Below are 24,921 nucleotides of genomic sequence, written 5' to 3' on the forward strand. Positions count from 1 at the left end.
GGGGGGATGGAAGGGTGAATGTGGCTTAGGGAGTCCCAGCGCGGAGAGCTGCGCTGTAGACTTACCCCAAGAGGCCTGAGGATAGTAATCTAAAAATTTTTTAAAGGGGGACATGAAGTTGGGTGGGAGAGGAGATAGGATGGTAGAGATAGATCTGGAAGGAATTAAGCTTAGGAGTTAGGGGGTGAACATGATCAAAATACATTGTATGAAATTCTCAAAGAATTAATAGTGTTTTTAAATACAAAAAAAAAATGAAGCCCTTGATCATCTCAGCACTGCCTTCCTTCTGTAGAGCTTTATGAAAGGTAGAGTTACAAACTTATTACAAACAGTGGTTAAATGGAATCTCTCAAATGGCCTAGACCCTCACCAAGGTTCGGTAAGTCCTTCAGTTTCATGCTGTAACTAACATACTTTCTAATAACGAACTATATTGGTAGCTAATAAATTATTGGGAGTGTGTGGCCAAGAGGACAGTGGTAAAGGCAGGCTGCATGCTGCTTTGAGTTGCTACTTTGATGCCAACCTGCCTGGGCACGATCAGCTAACAGTTCCACTAGAGAAGGTCGTCAGACAATACAAACTATTTCCATGATCACGAAAGCAGTTTGTCATATGTTCTGCTCACTGCGGTGCTTTAACCCTGTCTATTTGTTTTGCATAAAAAAGTCTTTACAATTATACTCTACCACTACCATTAGTTCACTCCACAAAAGCCCAAGAAGGAAACAGGAAAGGAGGACTGTATTCAAACCAAATCGCACTATATGTTAGGAAGAATTTTGGAAAACTTAAGAAATGGCAACAACCAACCAGAATACAAGGTTCTCTCTTTCCCTCTAAACATAGTTTTATCAGTTTTGCTACATTATGATTTGGTTACTTGTGCACAAGGCATTTTCCTTCGACCCACTTTTTTGCATTATGAGCCGAGCTTCTAAGTATTTCAAAAATGGATCCTATTTCATAAACAACTAGAGCTCACTCAGAAAATACCTTGATATTCATCAATCATGAGCTAAACTCTGGCTGGAATGCACTTTCTATTGTACAGCTCAGTAGTAAATGCCAGCTGCTGAGTACAACTCCCTTCAACTCTGTGGCACTTTTTACAACAAGGAGTTGCCTTACCAACAAATCTATCCTGCTCCACATGGAGCAAACAAGACCTTAGGCCACAACATTTATGACATTTGGTATCACGTTGAGGCACAGAAGCTAGTATCCAACCTCGACCAAAATAGACTGGCTCTGTCCTTGTTGAGAGCCATCCAGCAATCCAAGGCATGCAGATGAGACACTTCAAAGTCGGCCTGGTAAGTACTGTGCAGAGAGCCAAGGTACTAAATTGACATTAGAGCAGCACTTTCATGGTCCTGGGGCTTCTTCGTAAACAGCAGTTTTCCAGCCACCACCCAGATCTGCAGTGTGGCACTTTCAGAGTCCTCACAATAATGTAATATGCATCTTACAAATGGGGAAACTACAGCATCCAACAGGTAACAAAGTCGTCCAAGTTCCTAACTACAAAATCTACCAAGGAAGTCTTGTCTTCAGGTCCCTGATCACCAGTTTAGCCATTCTAATGAAATCCTTACTAAACCTAGTGTTCCATTCTGGCTGCTGACACAGGTGAATACCAATCCATATGGGATGTCAGAGCTTCAAGTAGCACACTTGTCTAAAGTAGCAGCTCTCAAACTTGAGTTTGTGTCAGATGGACCTGGAGGCCTGTCATAGCCTACATTTCTGAACTGGACTCCAGAATTTCTGTCTGAGGTGAGGCCAGGATTCTGTTCACCTACAAGGTCCCAGATCATACTAAAGCTGCTGGTTACTGGCTAGACTTCAAGAAAAAGTGGTCATCCCAGAACACGGACAATCACAATAGTGAATTAGTCTGCAAAGATTAAAGGTCAAGATATATGAGAAAGAGTTCATGGAATTGGGCAGGGAGCAGTGGGAGGAAGGATGGAGAGGGGCGTGGATCTAATGCCATCAAACTACACTGTGGAAAAATTGCAAAAATTCAATAAAAATGAAAAGAAGAATGAAAAGTATTTGGGCTGAGTATGATAGACTCAGTGGTAGAGCATTTGCTTAGCGTATGTAAGACCCTAGATTCAACACTCATAAAAGGGAAAAAGGGAGACAGAGACATTCCCATTAGGGTTAGCAATACTCAGAAGTGTTAGCAATACTAATGTAGAAAAAATGAAAACTTTGTTGTTGTTAGTAAGAATAAAAATGATACATCTACTATGGAAAAACAATACAGTGGACTCTCCTTCAAAGAAAATATAATTACCAATGGTTCAACAAATTCCATTTCTGGATTTTATGCCCCCCCAAATAATTAAAAGCATAGACTTGGATATTTGTATGCACATACTCATATCAACATTGTGCATAACCACCAACATGTGGGAGCATACCAAATATTTACTAAGGGATGGGTGAATAGGCACAATGTGGTATAAACATTCAAAGGAATATTACTTGTCTTTAAAAAGGAGAAAATTATCACACATGCTACCACATTGAGAGACTGTAAAGATGTTATGTTAAATATGCTAGTCATCACACACACACACACACACACACACACACAATACTGTGTGATTCCACTCATGATGATGTACATACAGAAGTCAAATTGATGGGGACAGAAATCAGAATAGTAGTTGTCAGGAACTGGGGGGAGGGGGATTAGAACAGGGAAGTATGGCACTTGTATACAGAGGTTCAGTTTGAGAAAATGAAGAATGTTCTGGAGGTGGAAGTAGCAATGGTCATTCGACAATATCAAAGTGCTTATTGGCACTGAACTATACATTTAAAAATGGCTAAAACATAAATTTTTATATTACCATCTGTGTTCTTTGCCACAATAAGAAAAAGAAACTAAGGGGGGAAATCAGTGGAAGTATTTAACTTACTGTCACTTACTTAGAAAACTCATTTCATAAACACCACAAAAGCTTAAAAGAAGAACATCATGATTTGCAGTATGTTTCCAAAAGTCTACCTCTCAGTTCCTGCAGGCCTATCCTCTGTACCTCCCCTGAAGACTGTAGCTGGGGCTATGCCAGGATTTCACGGAGGACATGGAGACCTGAGTTTTCACCTGCCCAATTGGTTAAAAGACCCTCCCACCTTGCATGGGGGCTTCATTTTATAGGGCACCTTTCCCTTCATGTCCAAACATGGGTTTCTTTGACAATTCAAATCACTGATTTATAGTTCTGTGACCCTCAGCCACTGGCAGAAAAGGTCCTTCTAACTTATAAACTCTGGTCTGTCTAAAAACGTTTTTAAAATTTTGAGTTCTTACAAAGACTGTTTTTCAAAAGACCTAAGTTTATCTTAAATGTATTTTTAACATGACAAGATAATGTTTTCTGGTCTTTTTGAGACAGGGTTTCTCTGCAGCCCCAGCTGGTCTGAAACTCACTATGGAGAACAGGCTGGCCTTGATCTCAGAGAGATCCACCTGCCATTGCCTCCAAGCCATTGCCTCCAAATGCACCACCACTCCTAGCTCGACAAGAATAATTTTTAAGTAAACTATTAATTTACAGTAGGTTGTTTCTGCTAAATAATTAAGTACTTTCACTTTGGAGAACATACTGCCATTAAAGAGCAGTATCATAAAGATTCACGCTGCTTTAAGTCATGTTTCCACACTGGTACATGGCCCAAGAAGAGCTCAGTACTGACTTTGAGTGTATTGCTCTCCATCTTCCTCAGTGATGAACTCAATAGAACAAGTATAATGGAAACCTTGTAACTGGGAACTCCCCGTGCTACAAGATTGCAACAAATGCCATTTGTAATGCTGTACAACTTAAATATATATGGTTATATAATAGCTCTTAGGTCATTACTAAATGACATACAAAACATTATTTTACAATAACGGCAGCCAGACTTGGGCAGTGGTCTAAGCACTTGCTGTGTTTCCTAGGCCAGAGGCACGGGCACACCATCACCCTTGCTCACTGATGTGAACACTGACATAGAGCTAAGGGAGGGAATGTGGTTTCATCATGTCTTCCTGCTTTCAATTGTTAATAGCATAATTCTATGGGAAGGGCAACTAAGAATGAAAAGTTTATTTTTGGCTCACAGTTCTGGTTCAATTTCAAGAGGTCACAACCAATGATGACCTTCCTGGGAGCTAAGTGATGAGGTGGTTCAGAGCACCACATGGCAAGAGACAGGAAGCACAACAGAAACATGGTCAAACTTGCAACAACAGCAGTGTCACTCTAGAGAAAGTGTATTAACGCATTGGTCTACTTGTCCCATGAATGGGTTAATCACCTCATAAAGGTCCCACCCCCAATCTCTCCTAATAGAGATGGCATTTCATCATGAGTCAATCTCTCCTAATGGAGATGACATTTCATCATGAGTTTTTAAAAATATTTTATTATATTTGATTTATGTGCATGAGTGTATTGCCTACAACTATGTAAGCACACCCGTGTTGTGCAATGCCACGGAGGTCAGAATAGGGCATCAAATTCCCTGGAACTCGAGTTACAAATGGTTGTGTGCTGCCATGTGGGTGTTAGGATTCAAACCCTGGTCCTCTGTAAGAGCAGCCAGTGCTCTTAACCATTGAGCAATCTCTCCAGTCCCTCATCATGAGTTTTTAAAAGATTGTATTTATTATTTTTTATGTGTATGAGTGTATTGCCTGCATGTGTGTAAGCGTACCCATGCAGTGCAATGCCCACGGAGGTCAAACGCAGGTGTTGGATTCCCTTGGAACTAGAGTTACAGACAGTTGTTAGCCACCATGTGGGTGCTGGGAATCAAACCTGGGTTCTCTGTAAGAGCAGCCAGTGCTCTTAACCACTGAGCCATCTATCTCTCTAGCCCCCTCACCTTGAGTTTTGAATGGGAAAAACAATAGCCCCCACATAATAACAGGGAAACCTAGGTTCTAACCCGACACTATGGCTGCCAACCCACCTCACTGTGCTGCCTTTAAATGCAATATTATTCCTAACCTGGAACCACTTTTGACTCTTATAATTATTTTCTTAAAATTCTAAACATCTTTGTGCCTCCCCTCTGAAAAAAAAAAAAAGAAAAGAAAAACAGCATTTGGTTCCAAACCCAAGCCTGTGACAATGTTCGTAGTTTTTAAATATATATATTTTTTACTTTATGTGTATGCATGTATTGCTTGCATATAGGCAGGTGCACCCATGTCGTGCAATGCCCTCAGAGGTCAGAAAAGGGTGTCAGATCCCCTGGAATTGGAGTTACAGATGGTTGTGGGTGCTGGGAATTGAACCCAGGTCCTCTGCAAGAGCAGTCGGTGCTCTTAACCACTGAGCCATCTCTACAGCCCATTCCTAGATTTTTTTTTCTGAGAATGAACCGTGATTCAATTTTAGATTTAGAAAGAAAGGGACAAGGAAGAGAAGAAGAATGAGTGGTGGACAGGATACTAACTGATGAGTTTTCAAGGAAAAAGGATGACTTTGTGGTCAGCAATATCAGCACACCCCTGAAGAATCTTCCAGGTGTTTTTTTTCCCAAGCCTCGGCTTTCTGCTGATCAAAACTAGCATTCACAGCTGACTGTGCATGTTGTAATTGTTAAAATTGAAAGAAACTCAACCATTAAGAAAAAAAAGCCTACAAAAGTACTTGGAGCTCTAGCAAAGAAATAAAACAAGAACACCAAGTCCCAAATTTTCTGTTGAACAAACATGGAAAAGTTCAAAATGTATCCAATTATTCAACTACACATGTTCTCATAAGGCTGTTAACAGCAAACCGTGATGAGTTCATTCTGAATAACAACACACACTTGGAGAATTATAATGTTTACTCCAGAGCCCTTGCAACATCTAAGAATTCATATCATCATCCATCTCTTCAAAGGCACTTAGAGACCTCAGACAAACATAATTATACAATGAAGGTAAATTTCAAGAAATTTAAAACAAATAGAGTCTCAACAGCACTGTTTGAAACAGTTCACAGGTGTTTAAACATCTACCTATCCAAACTCACCACCAGCCTTGTGTAAAGTGTAATGTATAGAAAAGGGCATTTACTCATACTCAAAGTCCAGGCAATATCTCTGACCAATTAATATCTGAAATACTTATTTGCCTGAGCCAGACACCAACCAAAACAAACAAAAACAAAACAAAAAAAATAGAAAGCTTAGTGGCATGCAACAAACAAGTTTATAATTGTCATTTGATGGTGTTTCTTGTATAATTTCAAATATAGAGATAAGTTGTCCATAAATTTTTTTAAAAGAATTTCCCCAAATCCACATGTGAATAATTTGCATGAATGCTCAAGGCGCCATCATCCTAAAATATTTTAATGTGCACTTTCTACAAACAAGACATTGTTCTATGTAACAAAAACATAACTGCAAACCAGGAAAGTAATGTTAATCCACCAGCACTATTTAATCCTTAGACCACAGTACAACTAAATCAGCTGCCCCAATAATAGCCAGAAACTCAGATTCCACAGTTTTCATATTTCTTTAGGATCCTTTAATCCAGGCATGTCACTTGTGACATTGCAATTAAACTAAGTCCTCTACAATGGTGTGGGGCCGCACTTAAAGTTCTTGCGGGATGCACATGGCCTATGGGATGTAGGTCAGACACAGTCCTGCCTGTCCTCAGTCTTTTTTCACTTTCTGGTCCTTAACATTTCTGAATTCAGCAGGCCTGCTGTTTTTCAGGCTGTCTTTCAGTTTGCACTCGCTAATGTGTCCCCCTCACTTGAAGCAGCCCTGTGTTCTTCCAGGATCCAAGTAGGCACTGCCAGAACGCTCATGCTAAAGTCACTGGTTTCCCTTTTTGAATGGGTAGGTACTGCGTCCTATTCATCATCAGTTTCTCACTGTGCTCACTGCCCACATCAGAATCTTTGTGACTTCCTGTTTTATGTACAAGATTATGTCACTATCTGGATAGCCACACTCTGTCAGCAGTTATTAACCCTTTCAAGGACTTTATAACATCACAATCATTCTGAGTATTTCCTTGCAGCCTGGGAATACTAACGTGTTCCAGACTTTTCTTGTACTTCCCTTTTCACTGCTGAACTGAACCATTTCTTCCATGATCCCAGTTCCCTCTAGTACAGAAAGTTACATAGAAACCAAATTCCATAAAGTAGATGTCACCCAACCAGGCTTGTGCTCCCAGGTTCTTTCAGTGGACAAAGCCAGCAGCTACATGCGCCATATAACATGTGTATGTGTGCTTGTGCACACACAGGCACAATTTTATACAGAAAAGTCTAAGTTAAATCTGACAACACAGTTCATTCTAATTTCCTCTCTTTTGTATCTGCAGCCCCTTCTCCTCTGAAGGCCACGAACATTAATTAATGGATAGATAGACAGCTGACAGAGATAGATGATAGATTGATAGATAGATAGATAGATAGATAGATAGATAGATAGATAGATAGACAGATAGATGATTGATAGATAGATGATAGATAGATAGATAGATAGTAGATAGATAGATGATAGATAGATAGATAGATAGATAGATAGATAGGTAGATAGATAATAGATGATAGATGGACAATAGATAGGTGATAGGTAGATAGATGATAGATAGATGATAGATAGATAGATAGATAGATGAAGATAGATATAGATAGATAGACAGATAGATGATAGATAGATAGATAGATAGATAGATAGATAGATAGATAATCGATAGACAGATAGATACAGATATAGATACAGATATAGATACACATTTGACCAGTCCTCTGGATGGACCATTCTCTTGTGTGTGGCTTTTGCATTAACACTCTTCTCACCCCATTGAGGTTGCTGCACCCTCAGCCTGATCAGACTCTACCTTCCCACACAAGGTAAGGTACCTTTCTCAGTTGCTCCCTCCTCCCCTCTATCTCCCACACCCAGTTGGACTTCTCTCTTCTGGCCACTGTCCTCAGCTGACAAGCACCTTCCACATGCTGGTTTTCATACCATGCTGGCCACATCCACACTCTGAACCCCACATGGGCTCTGTCTCCCTGCTCTGAGCCATCGTGGCAGCCCAGTCCCAAGACTGCCCCCTTCAGAAAAGGAAAACTAAGTTCGAGGACAAATTTTACATTGAAATAGGATATATAAATTTACTAGCTGGGATACACAATTTTCCATTAATTCATATTATTTTCAGTATTCATACCAGCCTCTAAGAATGGACAAAAGAAGGGTTGGCCTTTTATAACACTATGAAAGAGGGAAATATGCAAAGGTTCTCATAGAACTGGACATCAGTATTTTACTTCCCTTTCTATAGATAGATAGATAGATAGATAGATAGATAGATAGATGTCTCTCCTAATAAATCTTTGCTATTTAACTTCAGATATCAGAGGCTTGAGAATAAATCTAGATTTTTAGAAGGAAACTTATTTTAGAGATTATCTCTCTTTTTTTTGATACAGGATCTTACTCTTACAGCCCAGGCTAGCCTCCAACTTCAGATCTTCCTGTCTCTGTCTTCAGAGATTATAAGATTATCTTAAGTAAGTGTTAGCTAAATTAAAGTGGCTGGCTTTCTTTCTTTTTTCTATCTGTTATAGGAAAACTTTAGTGAGTCAACCATAAATCAAATGGTCAGAAAATAGAATTTGATCTTACCCTAGAAAAGATGTTTTCCAAGGAGGAAGTTAAGGACCTCTTCGCTTTATTTTTCAGAATGTCAAGTTTGAACCTCCCTCCGCTCGTCGAATTTTCTGGAATTGTACTATTTGAAAGGATCTGGAGAAAGAAAAGCAGAGAAGGTATGGTTTGGACATACTCAAGGTTAAATGAGGCTTTCAACAGAGGCTCAGACTAAGCCATTAAAATATACAAGAACTCTTCAGCAGCTCTATTAAGAAGTGATAACTTTGGTTCCACACTGTGAGCACAAAGCTTCTAAGGAAAAGATTTTAATATTGCAAGTAATAAAAAAAAAAGACAGGAAAAACATTTCTTGTGCCTTTCCTTTCCACTAACATATTCCTGCTTCATTTTCCAAAAATTAAACTTGGGATATCCATTTTTCTGCTGCTATTTCAATTAACTACCACCATCCCTAAAAAAGGAATCTGTTTTATGTCCCAATTACTGAGGAAAACACAGGAAATAAGTTTGAAAGAGCCAAACACTCTGCAAACCGAGATACATGCTAATGATGCTTTGGTTAAACGCCATTTTCATTGTGTGGACACCATGTACTCTTTGGATCAGTAAATGTTCACCAATAACAGAAACCAAATGAGTAAGTGATGTGTGCACTGTGAGCTTCTAAGTATATTTTATCCCACTGAAATCACCGGTGACTCTGGATGGACTGCATGATTTTTAGGACTTGATTTTTAGGAGTGAACTCTTACAGTTTTCTGGAGGAATAACAACAGCACAGAGCACATGTAAGTATCAAATGGGAAAGTGTGAAGATTGGTTGTAGGTCTCAGTGGTCAGCAAGAAAAGGATTAAGGAAAACGGGACAATGACTCTCGCAGAATGGGAGGGTCAACAATGGCAAAGTCACCATAACTAGACTGCCTAAGGAACAGAGTCAGTAGCTAAAATAGAAGGGGTGGGACATAGGAAGTAAAGCTGGGGGAACCCTAAATGGTACGTGAAGTGCCAGATAAATATGAAAATGATTGAAGTAAATGCTGGGAAGAGAGACAACTGGGAGAAAGTTATGTTTTAGGGGAATTTATCTACTATGGGTGTTTAAAACATCCAAAGGTCTGGGAAGTTGGAGACCGAAAGCAGACAAGCCTGGAGAGCCAGGACAGCCCACTCAGGACGCCATAAAGGGCCACTGCTGGTTGTTCAAGAAGTTTCGGAAGGGCCAGCAAGATGGCTCAGCAAGTAAATATGCTTGCAGCCAGGCATGGGATCCTTACGTTTGATCCCTGGGACACACATGGTAAAAGGAGAGCAGATACCCACAAGTTCTCCTCTAGTTCCACATACATGACATGGCACATATGCACACACAGACACACATACACATATAATCAATCAATCAATAAATAAAATGTTACAGCTTTTTTTAATCAGCTTTGGATATAAAGCCAGGCATGGTGGTTCATGCCTCTCATCCCAGCAATGGAGAGGCTGAAGCAGGAGGATAGAGAGTTTGGGCAGCTTGGGCCTCATAGCAAGAGTCTGTCTCAAGATAAAAGAAATTACTGATGAAAACCTACAGTGAAATACACAACCAGGATTAGTGTCCTTAAGAGGTACACATACAAGGACCTCCCTCGAAGATCTTGGGGTGACCTTGCTTTATCACTGTGCATCCAGAAGTAACTTCGAGGCTATGACCCAGAGATCCCATCCTTCAGGTTGCTGCAGAGGCAGCCATCCACATGGCATGAATACTGTCCTTGACACCACTCTGATAAAACACTCATCAGAATATGGAAACAATCATAGATTAATAACATTTTTTAAATTTTTATCGTTATTTTTTTATGTGTATGAGTGTATTGCCTGCACATATTAAGTGCACCCATGTCATGCAATGCCCACGGAGGTCAGAAGAGAAGGTCAGATCCCCTGGAACTGGAGTTATAGACAGTTGTTAGCCACCATGAAGGTGCTGGGAATTGAGCCTGGGTCCTCTGCAAGAGCAGTCAGTGCTCTAAACCACTGAGCCATCTCTCCAGCCCCCAATTAATAATCATTTTTAAAGTACATGCATTCGACACATAGACAACTGCTTGTTTTCTAACCCAAACAACCTAATTATTTTACATTTTGAAACTATAATTATTTTATCTCAGTGAGCCAGTGCCTGTTAAAATTTCTCATAAAACTCATAAATGCGGAACTTTAAAAAAAAAAAAAAGTAAAAGGCCTGATAAGCTTTCACCCTAAAAACTGTCCAAAGGAAAGAAAATGCTTTGATGTTCTTTAGGGTATTTTAACTGTGTATGTTAGTAAATACACAAAGGCAAATCAAGGAGAAAGCTTGTTCTCACCGACGGCCCTTCCCCAATGTGCACATGTATCTTCTGCTTGGCCTCACAGAGCTGCCTCAGGTGTAAGATGACAAGTTCATTCTCTTCCTGGTCACTGATGGGCTTCATTTTCTGTTAACAGACGAAGCACAAGCACAGTAAGGCAGCACAGCCTGGCTTCTCCTACGGCAGCCTCACTTATCTGTCTAGCAGACAAACATAAGGATGGCTTTCCTCTTCTGCCAGCTCCTCACCTGGGGCATAGATCTTTCAGATAGAGGAAGGAGAAAAGGAATTCAACAATAGGATCCAGCTCTTGCTTATTATATTTGCTTATGAGAACTACAAATAATGTTACCTGAACCCGTTCAAAGATGTCAGCTTGCTCATTATCTGTCAGTGAGGAGAGATGCCTCTGAATTACCAGCTTGGCTCTAGGTGGGTAGAGACCTAAAGGAAAGGATGAGGGAAGTGTGAGGCTGGCTGCAGAGGCCTAAAGTGTGTATCTGGCATTGCATCTCACCCTGACCCGGATGGCTCCTAACTTCAGTCTTTGCAAGGTGACCCTGAAGTACAACAGTGAAATGATTAAACTTGATGGCAAACTGTTCCACCAAAGCAAACATGTTCTGTTCCACCAAAGCCAACATGTTCTACCATGATCCTGGAGAGAGAATTACTAACACCATGTTGCTTTTTAATATATATATATATATATGTATATGTATATGTGTGTAATTTTATGTGTATGAGTGTTTTGTCTGCACATATGTAAGTGTACCACATGCAGGCAGTACCCATGGAAGCCAGAAGAGGACATCATATCCTCTGGAACTGGAGTTACAGATGGCTGTTAGCCTCCACAAAGGTGCTGGGAACTGAACCCTGGTCCTCTGAACAGCAAGTGCTCTTAGCCACTGAGCCATGTCTCCAGACCCTACAGTTTTGCTTTTGTCAGGTATTTTATTATAGCAACAGAAACAGACAAGAATGTATTCCATGGCTAGGCCTCACTTATTGCATTGCTACTAATTTTGATGATAAAGGAGATATCTCACTATATATAATATAATAAACTTTTAGATGGACTGGCATTTTTTTAAAAGTTGGTACTGGGCCAGTGAGATTGCTCAGCTGGTAAAGTTACCTGCCACCAAGCCTGATGACCTAAGTTCAATTAAGGGGAACCACATGCTGGAAGAAGTAAACAAATTCCTAAAAGTGGTCCTCTGACCACCACACAGCATGGCACACTTGTATATAAATAAGCAAATGTAATAAAAATAATCTGGTATTATAAGACTATCTTTCTCAGGTTGTAGGAAATACATTCCATGATATTAAATCATAATTTGAATATTTCCATGTATTCATTGCTTATTCACAATGAGTAAAACAAAGTAATTGACTAAAATACTTTCTTATAACTTAATTCAGTATCACAGAATTTAAAAATAAACAATCATAGTTTACAACCCTACTGTCAAGCTTTCTAATTGGATTTCTAAGAAAAATACAAGGCAACAAAAAATACAAGGTGACAACTAACTGCAGTTTACATTTAGCTGCATGGTATGTGTGGGGGGCATGTGTATGTGTGTGTATGTGTTATGTGTGTGCATGCATATGTGGAGGTTAATGTCAGATGTATTTCTCTATTGTTCGCCACTTTGTTTTTCTGAGGTGCCTTCCAGCTCAACTGCCTGGCTATCAAGCCCCCAAGATCCACCTGTCTGCCCCACCTCTGACTCCAGCACTGGGTTTATAGGTGGATACTACCACATTCAGCTTTTACACGAGTACTGGGGATCCAAACTTAGATCGTCATACTTGCACAGTGTGCTGGATAGCTTTAGTGTCAACTTGACACACCTGGGTTGAGGGAGCCTCAATCAGGGAATTGCCTCTATTGGACTGGCCTGTGGCCATGTCTGAAGGGCATCTTCTTGATGAGTGATCTGGGCAGGCCCAGCCCACTGTGGGTGGTGCCACCCCTGGCCAGGTGGGCCTGTGTTGCATAAGAAAGCAGGCTGAGCAGGGGCCAGGGGAACAAGCCAGTAAGCAGTGTTCCTCCATGGCCTGTGCTCCAGCTCCTGCCTCCAGGTTCCTGCCCTGAGTTCCTACCTTGGGCTCCCTGATGAACTGTGACCTGGGAGATAAAAGACAAATAAACCCTTTCCTCCCAAAGTTGGTATTGGTCAGAGTATTTTGTCACAGCAATGAAGAACAAACTAGGACACACAGTAAGTACTTTATCCTCTTAGCCACCTCCCCAGGCCCTACATTTTAGCTGCCTTTTGAAAGAACTACCCAGATCTCTACAGACAACATGGCAGAGAAACCCTTTAAAATACATTGCTTTTTTAAAAAAGCAGAATTTAATTACAACTGCCAGGATTCACGCACAGTTGGCTTACATGGGCTTTGCTACAGCTGTACCTGTCATAGTCCACCATGTGGAATGGGACAGGGACAAGGAGCATGTCTGCAAACTTCTCAGCTCTGTTTCTCTGTGGAACACACCACAAAGTTCTGTGATCACAGAGGGAATACTGAACTCTATTTCAATGATGGGAACCACTCACAATCCTAGCTTACTATTTGCTAGCAGAGTCTCCTAAAGAGGCTCTCAGATGATGTCTGATGATTATGATTGACAGCCCGAGATGAATGAAGGTCAGGCTGACAAAAGGCTGCATGAACACTGTGGGAGAACTGGGCAAAATGGCAGCTATATGTGATATGGGGCTGTGCTTGGATCCTGAAACCTCCCCGAGCCCCAAAAAATGCTAGTTGAGATCTGATGAAGGGTTTTATTTGGATAATAGTCTATACCAAGGTCAATTTCCTATTCTGATCATTGACCAGTGCTATCATAAGACATGAGCAATGGGGGAGAGATTCAGAAAGCCCCTGCAACTCCTCTATAGAGCAAAAGACCAAAGTCTTTCAAACTGAATATGACATCATTCTATGCATCTTACCAGATGCACTACTTATGCTGTGCAATGAAGTAGTCTGTCACTTGTTAATGGTTTAGGATGTATCCATGTTGACTTACATTTCAAATTTGTTTTCACATGTTTCATTATACACAATTCAGTGATGATACTCATGGACTTTTAGGGGTTTTTAAATCTAATTTTCCTTTGTTTGCAAATAATATAGCTTTGAAGATATCTTTTGCCCCCATTTAAGAGTTTCTCTTAGGCGGGACTGGAGAGATGGCTCAGTGGTTAAGAGCACTGACTGTTCTTACAGAAGACTCAGGTTCTAATCCCAGCATCCACATGATGTCTAACAACCATCTGTAACTCCAATAGCAGGAGATTCAACACCCTCTTCTGTCCGTTGTGGGCAGTGCATGACACAGGTACACTTACACACATGTAGGCATAACACTCATACGCATAACAGTAAATTAATAATTTTTTAAAAGAGTCTCTCTTAGGGAGGGAGGGCATGGGAAGAGCTGGTGGGGGACTGGGAGGGATGGAAATGATAATACTCAAGTATGAAATTCTCAAAAATAAAAAAATTAAAGCTGGGTGTGATGGCACACACTTTTAATCCTAGCACGTGGGAAGCAGAAGCTGGTAGATCTTTGTGAGTTTGAGGCCAGCCTGGTTTACAGAGCAAGTTCCAGGCAACTGGGGGTACAGGAGACCCTGTCTCAAAAAGAAAAAAGGAAAGAAAAGAAAAGAAGCAAAAATTAAAAGAATAATTTCTCTTATCCAGTCATGGAACTTCTAGTTAACAGGGTACATATGATGCTAAGTTAAGGAGTTTATATTAATTGTTCCACACCCAAAGTGACTATACCAATTTGTACTTCATCAGTAAGACACAAACGGGCTGGTACCCTGATCTTGCCTTTAACAGTCCATCAGATGAGTACCTTACAGCTCTTTTCATCTTCATGACTACAACACCTAGGGAAGTTCAACAATTTCTCATTTTCATTACTGGCCCTTATAATTTCCTTTTCTGAGAAGTTTTTTCTTTTTAATATGGCTTGTACAATTTCCTCTGTGATTTTAACTTTTTCTTATAAAGTTTTGATAAGTTCTGGATGCCAGTCTGACTTATCGTTGTACTTCAGAATAAGCAGTTATTGTTATGCAAACACTTGAAATTCTTAAGTCAAACCTGTTGGTGATTGATTTTAACTTTTCTTTTTTAAAAAATTTTTGCATCTTAATGCAATTATCCCTCTTCAAGGATTAAGAATGCTATTTTATTTTAATCATTTTATTATTTGATTTGTCTATGCTGAGGATTCCTTTGATCCAGCTAGAATATCTTTCAGGTAGATAAGAAAGGGATCTTTCTCCCTTTGGATAGGTAACTGCTCCAACACTATTAATATCCCACCTCACACAGAGATTTATAATGCTCCCTTGACCAGGCACTTATACACACAAAAAAGGATCCATTTGGTAAATGCTGTATATGTTTGAAAATAATGAGCATTCTCCTTATAATTCTCAAAACAACCACTATAAAATTTAAAATCTGAATATAACTTTGAAATAATGTTAATTATGTAGCTGCATGGATATTCAACAAATCTACTGTTTATCACTGCTGTTACCATGTGCCTGTTTGCTACTACAGAACAGATATCATAACTGGCATCCGTAATGAGCAGCCCACGCCCTGCCTTCTGGTGGGGACTACTCTGCTTCCATCTATCACAGCATCTATCATCCTGAACTGCATTTCTCTGCTCACAAGCCTGTCTTCCACTCTGAACCAAAAGCTTCCCGGAGGCACAGTCCACATTTCAAACATTTCTCCCTAGTGCCTACTGCCTGGTCCATAGCAGACACTTAACACGAGTTTATAATGTGTTTCTTCACTTGTGCGGTAGTTTTCAACTTCTGGTATTCAGACAAGATAATGGGAAGAAAGGGAAGTTGAGTCACCTCTCCTTCATACCCTCCTCCTCCTCAGCATACAATTTTTAATGTACTTCTTGAGGTCACCTCCATCATCTCTCTTTCCCAAAGATCTCTGAACAGCCAAGCAAGTTTCACTAAAGTTCTCATCTAGAGAAAAGGAACACATCACTAAGGGAGAGGGGGAAGAAAAGGAAGAATTAACAGTGTGTGATGTTTGCCTCTCTCCATTGATTCAATAAATATTTGCTCAGTTCCCACTGTGCACATAGCAGGATTTTAAGAACTGTGGGAAACACAAGCCCATTCCTTGAATTTGCCTTCAGAAAAACAGAGCAAGAGACGGGGGAGCGAAAGTCAAGCACCCCAAAGTGACTGACAGCACACACAGATTTGACTGGGCATGGGAAATGCTCTTGGGGTTCTTGTTCACACAGAAACAAAGATCTATTCAGCATCAGTGCCAAATGCCAAAGCAACCTCCTCTCATGCCAAGGCCACGTTCTACTGTACCTTCAATCCTCTCACAGAGCTTATGTAAAGAATGCATGGGGCAGGCCTCACACAGCTTGATCTGTGTCTTGGCACTCTGCAGTGCAGCCGCGGTGCTGAAAGCTTGCTTCAGAGTCAACATGACCTCATCCACCTACAAGAAGAAACAAAACTCGGGTCTGTAAAAGTTGGCTTTCATAGAAACATCAAAACCCAACAGCAATGAGAGCTTTTATGAATTCTGACTAAATAATAAATAATAGAATTCTGATGACTAACGGAGCTGGCACAGAGCAAACAGCAAGTCTTGAAGTTAAATCTTTCTTCCATATAATTAAAAGCTGAATGAAAGAAAACCACTTTAGTGTGTAATATACAATACTGATCTGTTACTCAAATACTATTTTTAAATCCCATGGCAGACTACATTATCACAGTTTAATTAGTAGATCAGGTCTCTGCTTAATTAGATGATTTATCAGATAAAGACCTCTTTGGAAGTTTTCTTAGCCATGTATTGGGAATAGCAAATTAGATTCAACATTCAGTTGTGTTAATAGGCATCCTATTTATTCTTCCACAGAACTTTCAGTATAAAAATAAAGCTTCTGAGGGGAAATGAGTTCAGTTTAAGTAACAGTGGGGAAAATCTCTGAGCATTGTTGGTCTTATTTCTACACCTTTCACTTATTTCCATTTTACTTGTGATTTGTGATCTAAGTTCTGATATTGGGATGTTGCAGAGCTGGGTCTCACCACTGGGCCAGCAACCACAGGCCACCAGCTGCTTTCCTTCTTGCTCTTCCAGTGACTCCGTCAAAGCATTTTAATCTACCATCCAGTGCAGTCAAAGCATTTTAGTCTACCCTCTAGCTACCCAGGTGCTTCTGTGAAACCAACAAATGGCTCATCCTCAGTTCCTAACTCATCAGCTGCAGCTCCTTTTTAGTGACATGATCACTGAAGAGATTTTTTCCACACAGTAGGACACAGGTTACATTCTAAACCCTTCATGGGAAAGCTATGGAATCCTAACAGCCTTATCACAACTAGATTTGACATGCAAAACCACCTACCATGCTTGGTAAACCAAGTTTTTATTCTTATTTTACCCCCTTCCTCTTCGCTTGGTTTAAGAATAAATTGTTATTTAAAGGATTTTAATCTACTTCTGCATTTGAAGGTAAAAGGAAGCTGGAATATAAAGAAACTTTACTTGTGTAGTAACACTGAAAGGCAAACTTCAAGACTCTAAGCCATCAGTCATCACTAGTGTGCTTTATTGTATGACAAGCTTAAGAAAGAATAGCAAGAATTCCACAGAACTCCATAAATAAAAATGAATTTTTATAAAATGTTAATTTATACTAGAATTAAAAACCAAGGATTCCTCATTCTTAGAACTAAAAGCACTGCATGTTTAATGCCTTTATATTATGATTTAATTTACCTTATTTTTTATTCAAAGGAAATTTAATTATCTATGCAGGTGCTCATTTATTCATAGTCTTGTTTCTTATTTATGTCAGACACTGAAGGAGTTGGTGATAAACTTAGTAGCATAAATAGCATATATATATAATGCTATATATAAATAGCATATATTTAGATATATATGTGGCTGGTATTTGTTACTTAATACTGCCTTATAAAAGGTTTCTTATGCAAGTATGTTTGTGTTTTCTTCTCCGTTTTCAGATGAAACAACAGGCCATTTCAATGGTGTCTGAAAAGTGACCACTAATTTCTGGCCACAAATATTACAAAAACTTTTATCTGACTAAAAAAATATTATGTGTTTTGTTTTCTAAAATGCACCACTTTTTATTTGTTACTTAATGCTGCCTTATAAAAGGTTTCTTATGCAAGTATGTTTGTGTTTTCTTCTCTGTTTTCAGATGAAACAACAGGCCATTTCAATGGTGTCTGAAAAGTGACCACTAATTTCTGGCCACAAATATTACAAAAACTTTTATCTGACTAAAAAAATATTATGTGTTTTGTTTTCTAAAATGCACCACTTTTCCAGATGGCCTATAAATTCTATCATGAGATCAATTCAATTAAAAATTAAAATTTCACTATGAGTACAAAAATTCACAGGTCATGCCAAAAAGTTTTTAAAAGCAAAGGGACAGGCAGAAATAAGCCAGTCATACAGGAAGAAAGAAAAGTATCCTCGGCAATCACTATCTGGCAAAGTTTCAGTCCCAGTGCAAAGCATGAGCTTAGATAAGGAAAGCTCATTTATATTAACAGGGCAATACATAATGAACATAATGTTTATAGATAGCATATACTAAACCTAAGTATTATGTTGCATTTTCAATAAAAAATAATCAAAGACCTAGTCAAATTTGCTGAAAAAAACTTCAAATTCCAATTTTTCAAGCTATTAAATGAAAATGGCATTCTTAACAACTGCTAACAGACAATGGTCAACTTCAGAGGTTAATCACTCACATAATGAAGCATCCCCTAGGTGTGTGAGATTATAAGCCTATATATCACACTCCATACTGTGTGCACATGCTCACGCAGCTGCTCATGCACCCAAAGTCATGTCCCATCCCTCTTGTTCTGAGACCAAATGATACCAATACTTGTATCTTTCTTCAAAAAAGAAACTTTCATAGATTATTGCTTGTTCCTGAAACATCTCATCGCCCCCACCACCACCACCCATTGCTTGCTAGAGATTTATAAGCAGAGTTCACTGCAGATGTGAGAGAAAGATGACATTCTGGAATGTGGACCTCATTCTTCTAGTGGCGCACTCCTTCATTTCCAATGAGATATCTTCCTTATTTCACTAATTCTTAACCTCACATGAATTCTGGATCTGAGGCAGCACGGATCTTGTTTTGTTTACTGTTTTACTTTGGTTATACTGTCACTGAATATTTTTCTATGCAAGTTTGGAATGCAGATTTCTTTTATTTACAAGTATCAGTAACTTTTAAAAGTTAATTTTGGGGAAGTACTTTTGAAGAAATATTTTCTATAAAATTCAAGAGTTGGAGAAATCAGATTAGCTACCTTCCTACCTTCCTAGTGAAAGGAGAAAGGGAAAGCAGGAGGAAGCAGAGGAGAAAGGGATGAAAGGAAGGAGGGAGGGAAAGGGGGAAGAAGAAGAGAGGGGAAGAAAGGACAGAAGGAAGGAGATAAGACAGTAGGGACAGAGGGAAGGAGGGAAAGAGAAGAGAGAAGAGGGAAGAGGGAAGAAAGAAGAGAGGGAAGGAGGGAAGTAATAGGTATCTAGATTTCCGGGACAACCCTCCAGGACCCATCACACCATACTGTTTACAAACCCATCACAATTATTTCAAAGAAGCAACATAAAATGGTAACTGTAGATACTTGGTATTCAGAAGAGACATGTGGTTTGGGAATATTTAGTTTTCTACAACTGCCACGCCACATCAGTACACACACTGCTCTGAGGGACATTAATGAACTGACGATCTTGCTCTGCTCTATCTGTCAGGGCCAGAGCCACCCTCTACCACTCTCTATTATGCAGAATTGTACACTGTATCTTCTGGCGTATAGTTCTGATGCCTCTGAGGACTCAGTTAAGAAGCTGACTGAGGCCCTGCCATCTCAACTCTCAGCCCTACTCAGGTCGTTAGGACCTTCATACTCTCAGACCTACCAGACCTCCCAGACTTGTCTTATCTCTCAACTCCCACCAGAGAAGCTCCTTTATCCAGCAGATGGTAGTTAACAGAGAGACCCACAACTGGTCAATGTGCAGAGAACAAGAGGCTGCAGAGTGCTTAATCTTGAACAGGATACTTATATCAAACTTCAGCCTCGGGGCTGTGGGATCATTGTGGAACAGTGTGTGGAAAGCATGGAAGAGTCAGGGGTGGTAGATGACGACAGGGAAACAGACTTTTACAAACAGTCACACATGGGCAGTTACTCATATGAACTGATAGCTATGGTGACAGTATGCACAAGTGCCATGTAATCTCAAGCAAGACAAAAACCCATCATGGACGTAAGGAGGTGGATAAGAAACCCCAACCCTACCTGAAGTGCTATTGGCAACCGGCTGCTGGGAGGGGAGAGTCAGTCTCATTTAAGGGTGAGACCCTTGGGAGCTTGACTAGGCTCCAGTGGATGGACCCACATCGAAGGGCATTTGGGGACACAAGTTTGACTCTACAAGCATATCATATATATATATAATGGTGTACATGAAATTGGGTGGGGTGCAGATGGGAGAGGGGATCTAAAGTAAGTCAAAATATACTGTATGAAATTTTCAAAAATTCAATTCAAAAAATTTAAACTTTAAAAAAAAAGCTGACTGATAACATTTGAATGATTAGGGCTTAAAGTATCTTAGTTTGGGCCAAAACTCAGCCTGATAGTCCCTCACTGGAGGGCATTCCAAGCTGTTGTGGTTCCTGGTGCTAGCCAGGGAACAGTCATGGGAAGGCTGCAAATCCCAAGCCTTCTCCCAACATTAGCTGTTTCCAAAACCCCCTCTGCAAACACAATGGCAAAACAAACAAACAAAAACAACCAACTAAACCCTAAAATCAAAACAAAACCTGTAAAAGAGATTCTGAACAGGTGGGTTTCATCAAGCTCTCCTTCCCAAGCAAAGGATGCAGTGAGCAGTCATCCTTATCATGTCTGCCTGACCTTCAAAGCAAGGTGTTCATTCTATGACTTAAAACATGTCCAAAAATATAAGCCACATTCCTGGGGTTCACCATGAATGACAGCTACCCGGGCTGTGAAGACCTGTGGGCAGAGTATATCCAGGCCCCATCATCAGGATGTCTGCTGTCATCGTCTCCCAAGGTTCTGTCTTGGGTTCTAAATGGAACCTATTAGCGGAAAGGGGTCACTTGGCTATGTAGATATTTACCAGATAACAATAATTATCTAGGGGGAAAATGAAGCTCAGATGGAAGTCTCTGAAATAAGAAACTGGGTTAGGGACAGGGGTTTTATATTCCCTAGAGAATAGCAGGAGAATCAGAAGACAGGAGTCAGAAAGTGCCTTTGTACAAACTATCTCTCATGTGGAAGGTGAGAATCAAAAAGCGGGATTGTAACAGTCACCAGGAAGCAAGCACAGTGTTGCCTAGAATATTCATACATGGCCGAGTTGTACATGTTTCCTTGGAAGAAATACTAATGGGAGGATTATATGTTTATGAAAATGGGGGCCTGAAGAGATAGTTCATAAAGTGTTTACCTCACAAACACGAGGACCTCAGTTCAATCCCCCAAACCCACATGAAAATGTTGGGTATGGTAGCACATGCATGTAATTCCAGTGCCAGGGAGGCAGAGACAGGGGGCTCCGTGGGGCTCACTGAACAACCAGTCAAGCCTAATTGGGAGCTCTAGACAAATGAGAGACCCTGTTTCAAAAGAGGTGGACAGCATTCTTGAGGGTGACACTCAAGGTTGTCCTCTGGCCTCTGCAGACATGACCAAACAGGTATATGTGCACATATACAAACACAGATACGACCTTGTACACACAGAAACATACACGTACACATACACATTAAAGAAATAAAAGAATATTTATTTGCATAAATGTATCTAAGAATGGTGCTGTACACAACTGAAGTTTGTGTTAGGGCAGACGGAGGAACAGCATGGGTGGAAAAATCAGAAAAACTTTGAGGAAAAACAGAAAGAATCAACATATTTCTTAGCCAGATGCATTTTCAAGCCTGCCTTACATAGTTCCCTCAAATGGAGAGGAGTGGGGAGTGTTGGAGAAAATTGACTTGCAAATTCCAAAGAAAGGAAATAAATGAAGTGTTTTGAAAAATTAGGTTGTAGTAATGAAACAAAGAGAAAAAACAAAACAGTTCTTTAGTCTCTTATCAAGTTTTTTGTACTCTAAGATGTTGTAGCAATAAAGAAAACAGGTCAGCAACCTTTCTTATCATCTTGGAATGGAAAAATAACAGCTTTTCTCCTGTAGTCTTTTCTTCCCCCTTTAAAAGCCCCATGAGATTTGTTAAACCCAAGAAAATACCCAAGCTTAAAACTGCTTGCTAATCCCTTTGTGTTGCTCTACATGTATGGATTCCTCAGGGGTGAAAACAGACCTCTAGATGCCCTTTGCTTTCCTCACTGAGGGCCGAGTTCACGAGAGAACAGACTTCTGTTAGACAGATGCATTGGCAGAGGCACGGGCCATGCCAGCCCCACTCACCAGAGATTCGCTGGCACACTGGAACACATAACAGATGTACTGGCTCAGTCCAGGCTCTGCAGATTCCCGACAGATAAAGCCAAAGTGATCAATGTGCTTTATTCCCTAGACATCAGGAAAGAAGTGCAAACAACATTTATGGGAATGTGTCCTCTTAAAACCAATGTGGAAATCGGCATCATTTTCACACTTTCCCAGTTCTACAAAGTTCTACACCTCAATGTAGGAGAACTTGCATCAGAGCAAGCTCACAGGATGGCCTGATTGATGCAGCAGAAAACAGGAGACATTCACACAGACTTTGGGCTTCTGATTAAAAAAATGTTGAGAGCATAATCTACTATTTCTTAAAATAATAACAAGGTATTGGCTAGTAATGAGTTTTCAATTTATTGTCCTAACACAGCAGTCAATGATTCACCACAAACCTTGTCTTGTTTGTGTGAAGTTAAGAATCTCAGGAAAGGTAAAAGTGACAATATTTAAATGCCATGAAATTCCCTAAAGAATGCATCACAATTATTGGAATATTTATCTATTTTTTTAATTATTTATTTAATAACCACATGATTAGAGGAAGCATTTCATTACAGCATTAACATATTCAATAACAATTTCCAGAGCAAAGATGCATCTCTTTCAAAATTGGTTGTAAATTTTTAGGTTCACAGTAGAAGTTTTAACCTTTAAAAAAGATCTCCAGGGGCTGGAGAGATGGCTCAGGGGTTAAGAACACTGGTTGTTCTTGCAGAAGACCCAGGTTCGAATCCCAGCACCCACATGGCAGCTAACAACTGTCCCTAACACCAGTCCCAGGGGAGCTGACAGCCTTTTCTGACCTCCGGGGACACTGCTTGACACGGGTGCACTTACCTACAGGCATCATACACATAAAATAAAAAAAAATAAAATTTTAAAATTTTCTATTTCATTTTAAAGTATACTGTTTCATACAGAAAAACTCATTTTTAATGCTACTAACACTTAGATGTTTGTGCATGCATCTCTAATCTCTATGTATCTGATTATTACTACTCACAGTTGGGTTTCTTTCTAAGATCCTTGGCACCTGAGCATGGATATAAAGTCATCAGGTAGATTTCAATGGTAATGTGTTTCACCTCTACTAATTAACATGAAGCAAAATTTTATGCTTTCTCAAATATAACTCATTTTTTTATTTGTTAATTTTGTGTGTGTATTTCATACAGAACATCCCAAACAATCTTATTCATCTATATACCTACATCCCAAATGGCACCCTCCCATAGTCTCCCTGCTCCCCTCCCCAGTCCATATACTCTATAATCCCTGTTACTGTCCACTGTGTTGTCGGCGCCCCCAGCCGTTCTCCAGTGCTTGTCCATTCACTGAATCTAGTCAGCCTAGCTAGAGTTCCTTGTTTTAGGAAGATCAGCTCTTCCTTATCTAGCAGCAATCAGTTGCCAGGAATATTTATCTATTTAGAGATACTCAAAGAGTTACTCTATCAAAAGACTGATGTATGTATTTATTTATTTAATTATTGTAGGTACAGTGTCCACATTCACAAATCATTATACTTCCTGGCTCTAAGTTAAAAGACTTCAGCTGTACTTGAAAATTCAGTTGGGGTTGGGGTGAGATGGCTTTGTGGATAAAGGTACTTGCTGCACAAGCCTGGCAACCTAAGTTCAATCCCTGAACCCACAAAAAGTGGAAGGAGAGAATCAACTTCACAGAGCTGTTCTCTGACCTTTACATGTGTGTTGTAGCATGTACAATGTATATTATGCACATACACTAATAAAAAATAAAATTTTAAAACAAAAATACATTTTAAATTCAGTGTGAATACATATATACCAATAAGCAGGCAGTAGCTCATTACTTTAATAGCAAGCATAATTAGTTGAAAAACTACATTGATAAAAAAAAATTAAAGTTTCCCTGAAATCACCTAAATTCAAGGGAAACAAGATAGGCTTTGGAGTTGGATTTGCACTTAAATCTTGGTTCTACTTACCATTTGGGTATAAAATATTGTACTGAGCTGCTAACTTCTAACTGTAAGTCTTAATGTTTTCATTGCAAAATAGCATAATGGGACCTACTGTCAGGAATGTTTGAGATCTAGAATTGAGAAATATCTTTGATGATTCTGAGAGTGATCAACAGTGACACTATCCTTTCCTGTAATAAGATGCTCAATCTATCCAATGAACATGAAAAAAATAAATCAATGCTAGTTTAAAAAAAAAAAAAAAGTTGGTAAGGAGGAGTGAGGCTGCAGTTCATGAGGTAAAATGAACTCCATCTGGCACCACCCAGAGATGAAAGACTACCT

General features: G+C 39.7%; 1 protein-coding gene across 3 annotated transcripts in view; it reads right to left on the reverse strand.

Moving 5' to 3' along the window:
* Tbc1d4 (TBC1 domain family member 4) overlaps positions 1-24,921 on the reverse strand; it is a 136,418-nt gene that overhangs the window by 57,137 nt on the left and 54,360 nt on the right. For all 3 annotated transcript variants that reach the window (XM_008848388.3, XM_029553710.1, XM_029553714.1), the window contains exons 4-8: positions 22,596-22,700; positions 16,415-16,547; positions 11,359-11,450; positions 11,022-11,132; positions 8,674-8,793 (exon numbers count right to left, since the gene is read on the reverse strand). In XM_008848388.3, coding sequence (XP_008846610.1) covers positions 8,674-8,793; positions 11,022-11,132; positions 11,359-11,450; positions 16,415-16,547; positions 22,596-22,700 — 561 coding nt within the window. The remainder of the gene's footprint in view (positions 1-8,673; positions 8,794-11,021; positions 11,133-11,358; positions 11,451-16,414; positions 16,548-22,595; positions 22,701-24,921) is intronic.

This window comes from Nannospalax galili, unplaced genomic scaffold, assembly GCF_000622305.1.
Source record: "Nannospalax galili isolate Female #2095 unplaced genomic scaffold, S.galili_v1.0 scaffold552, whole genome shotgun sequence".
Classification (NCBI taxonomy): Eukaryota; Metazoa; Chordata; class Mammalia; order Rodentia; family Spalacidae; genus Nannospalax; species Nannospalax galili.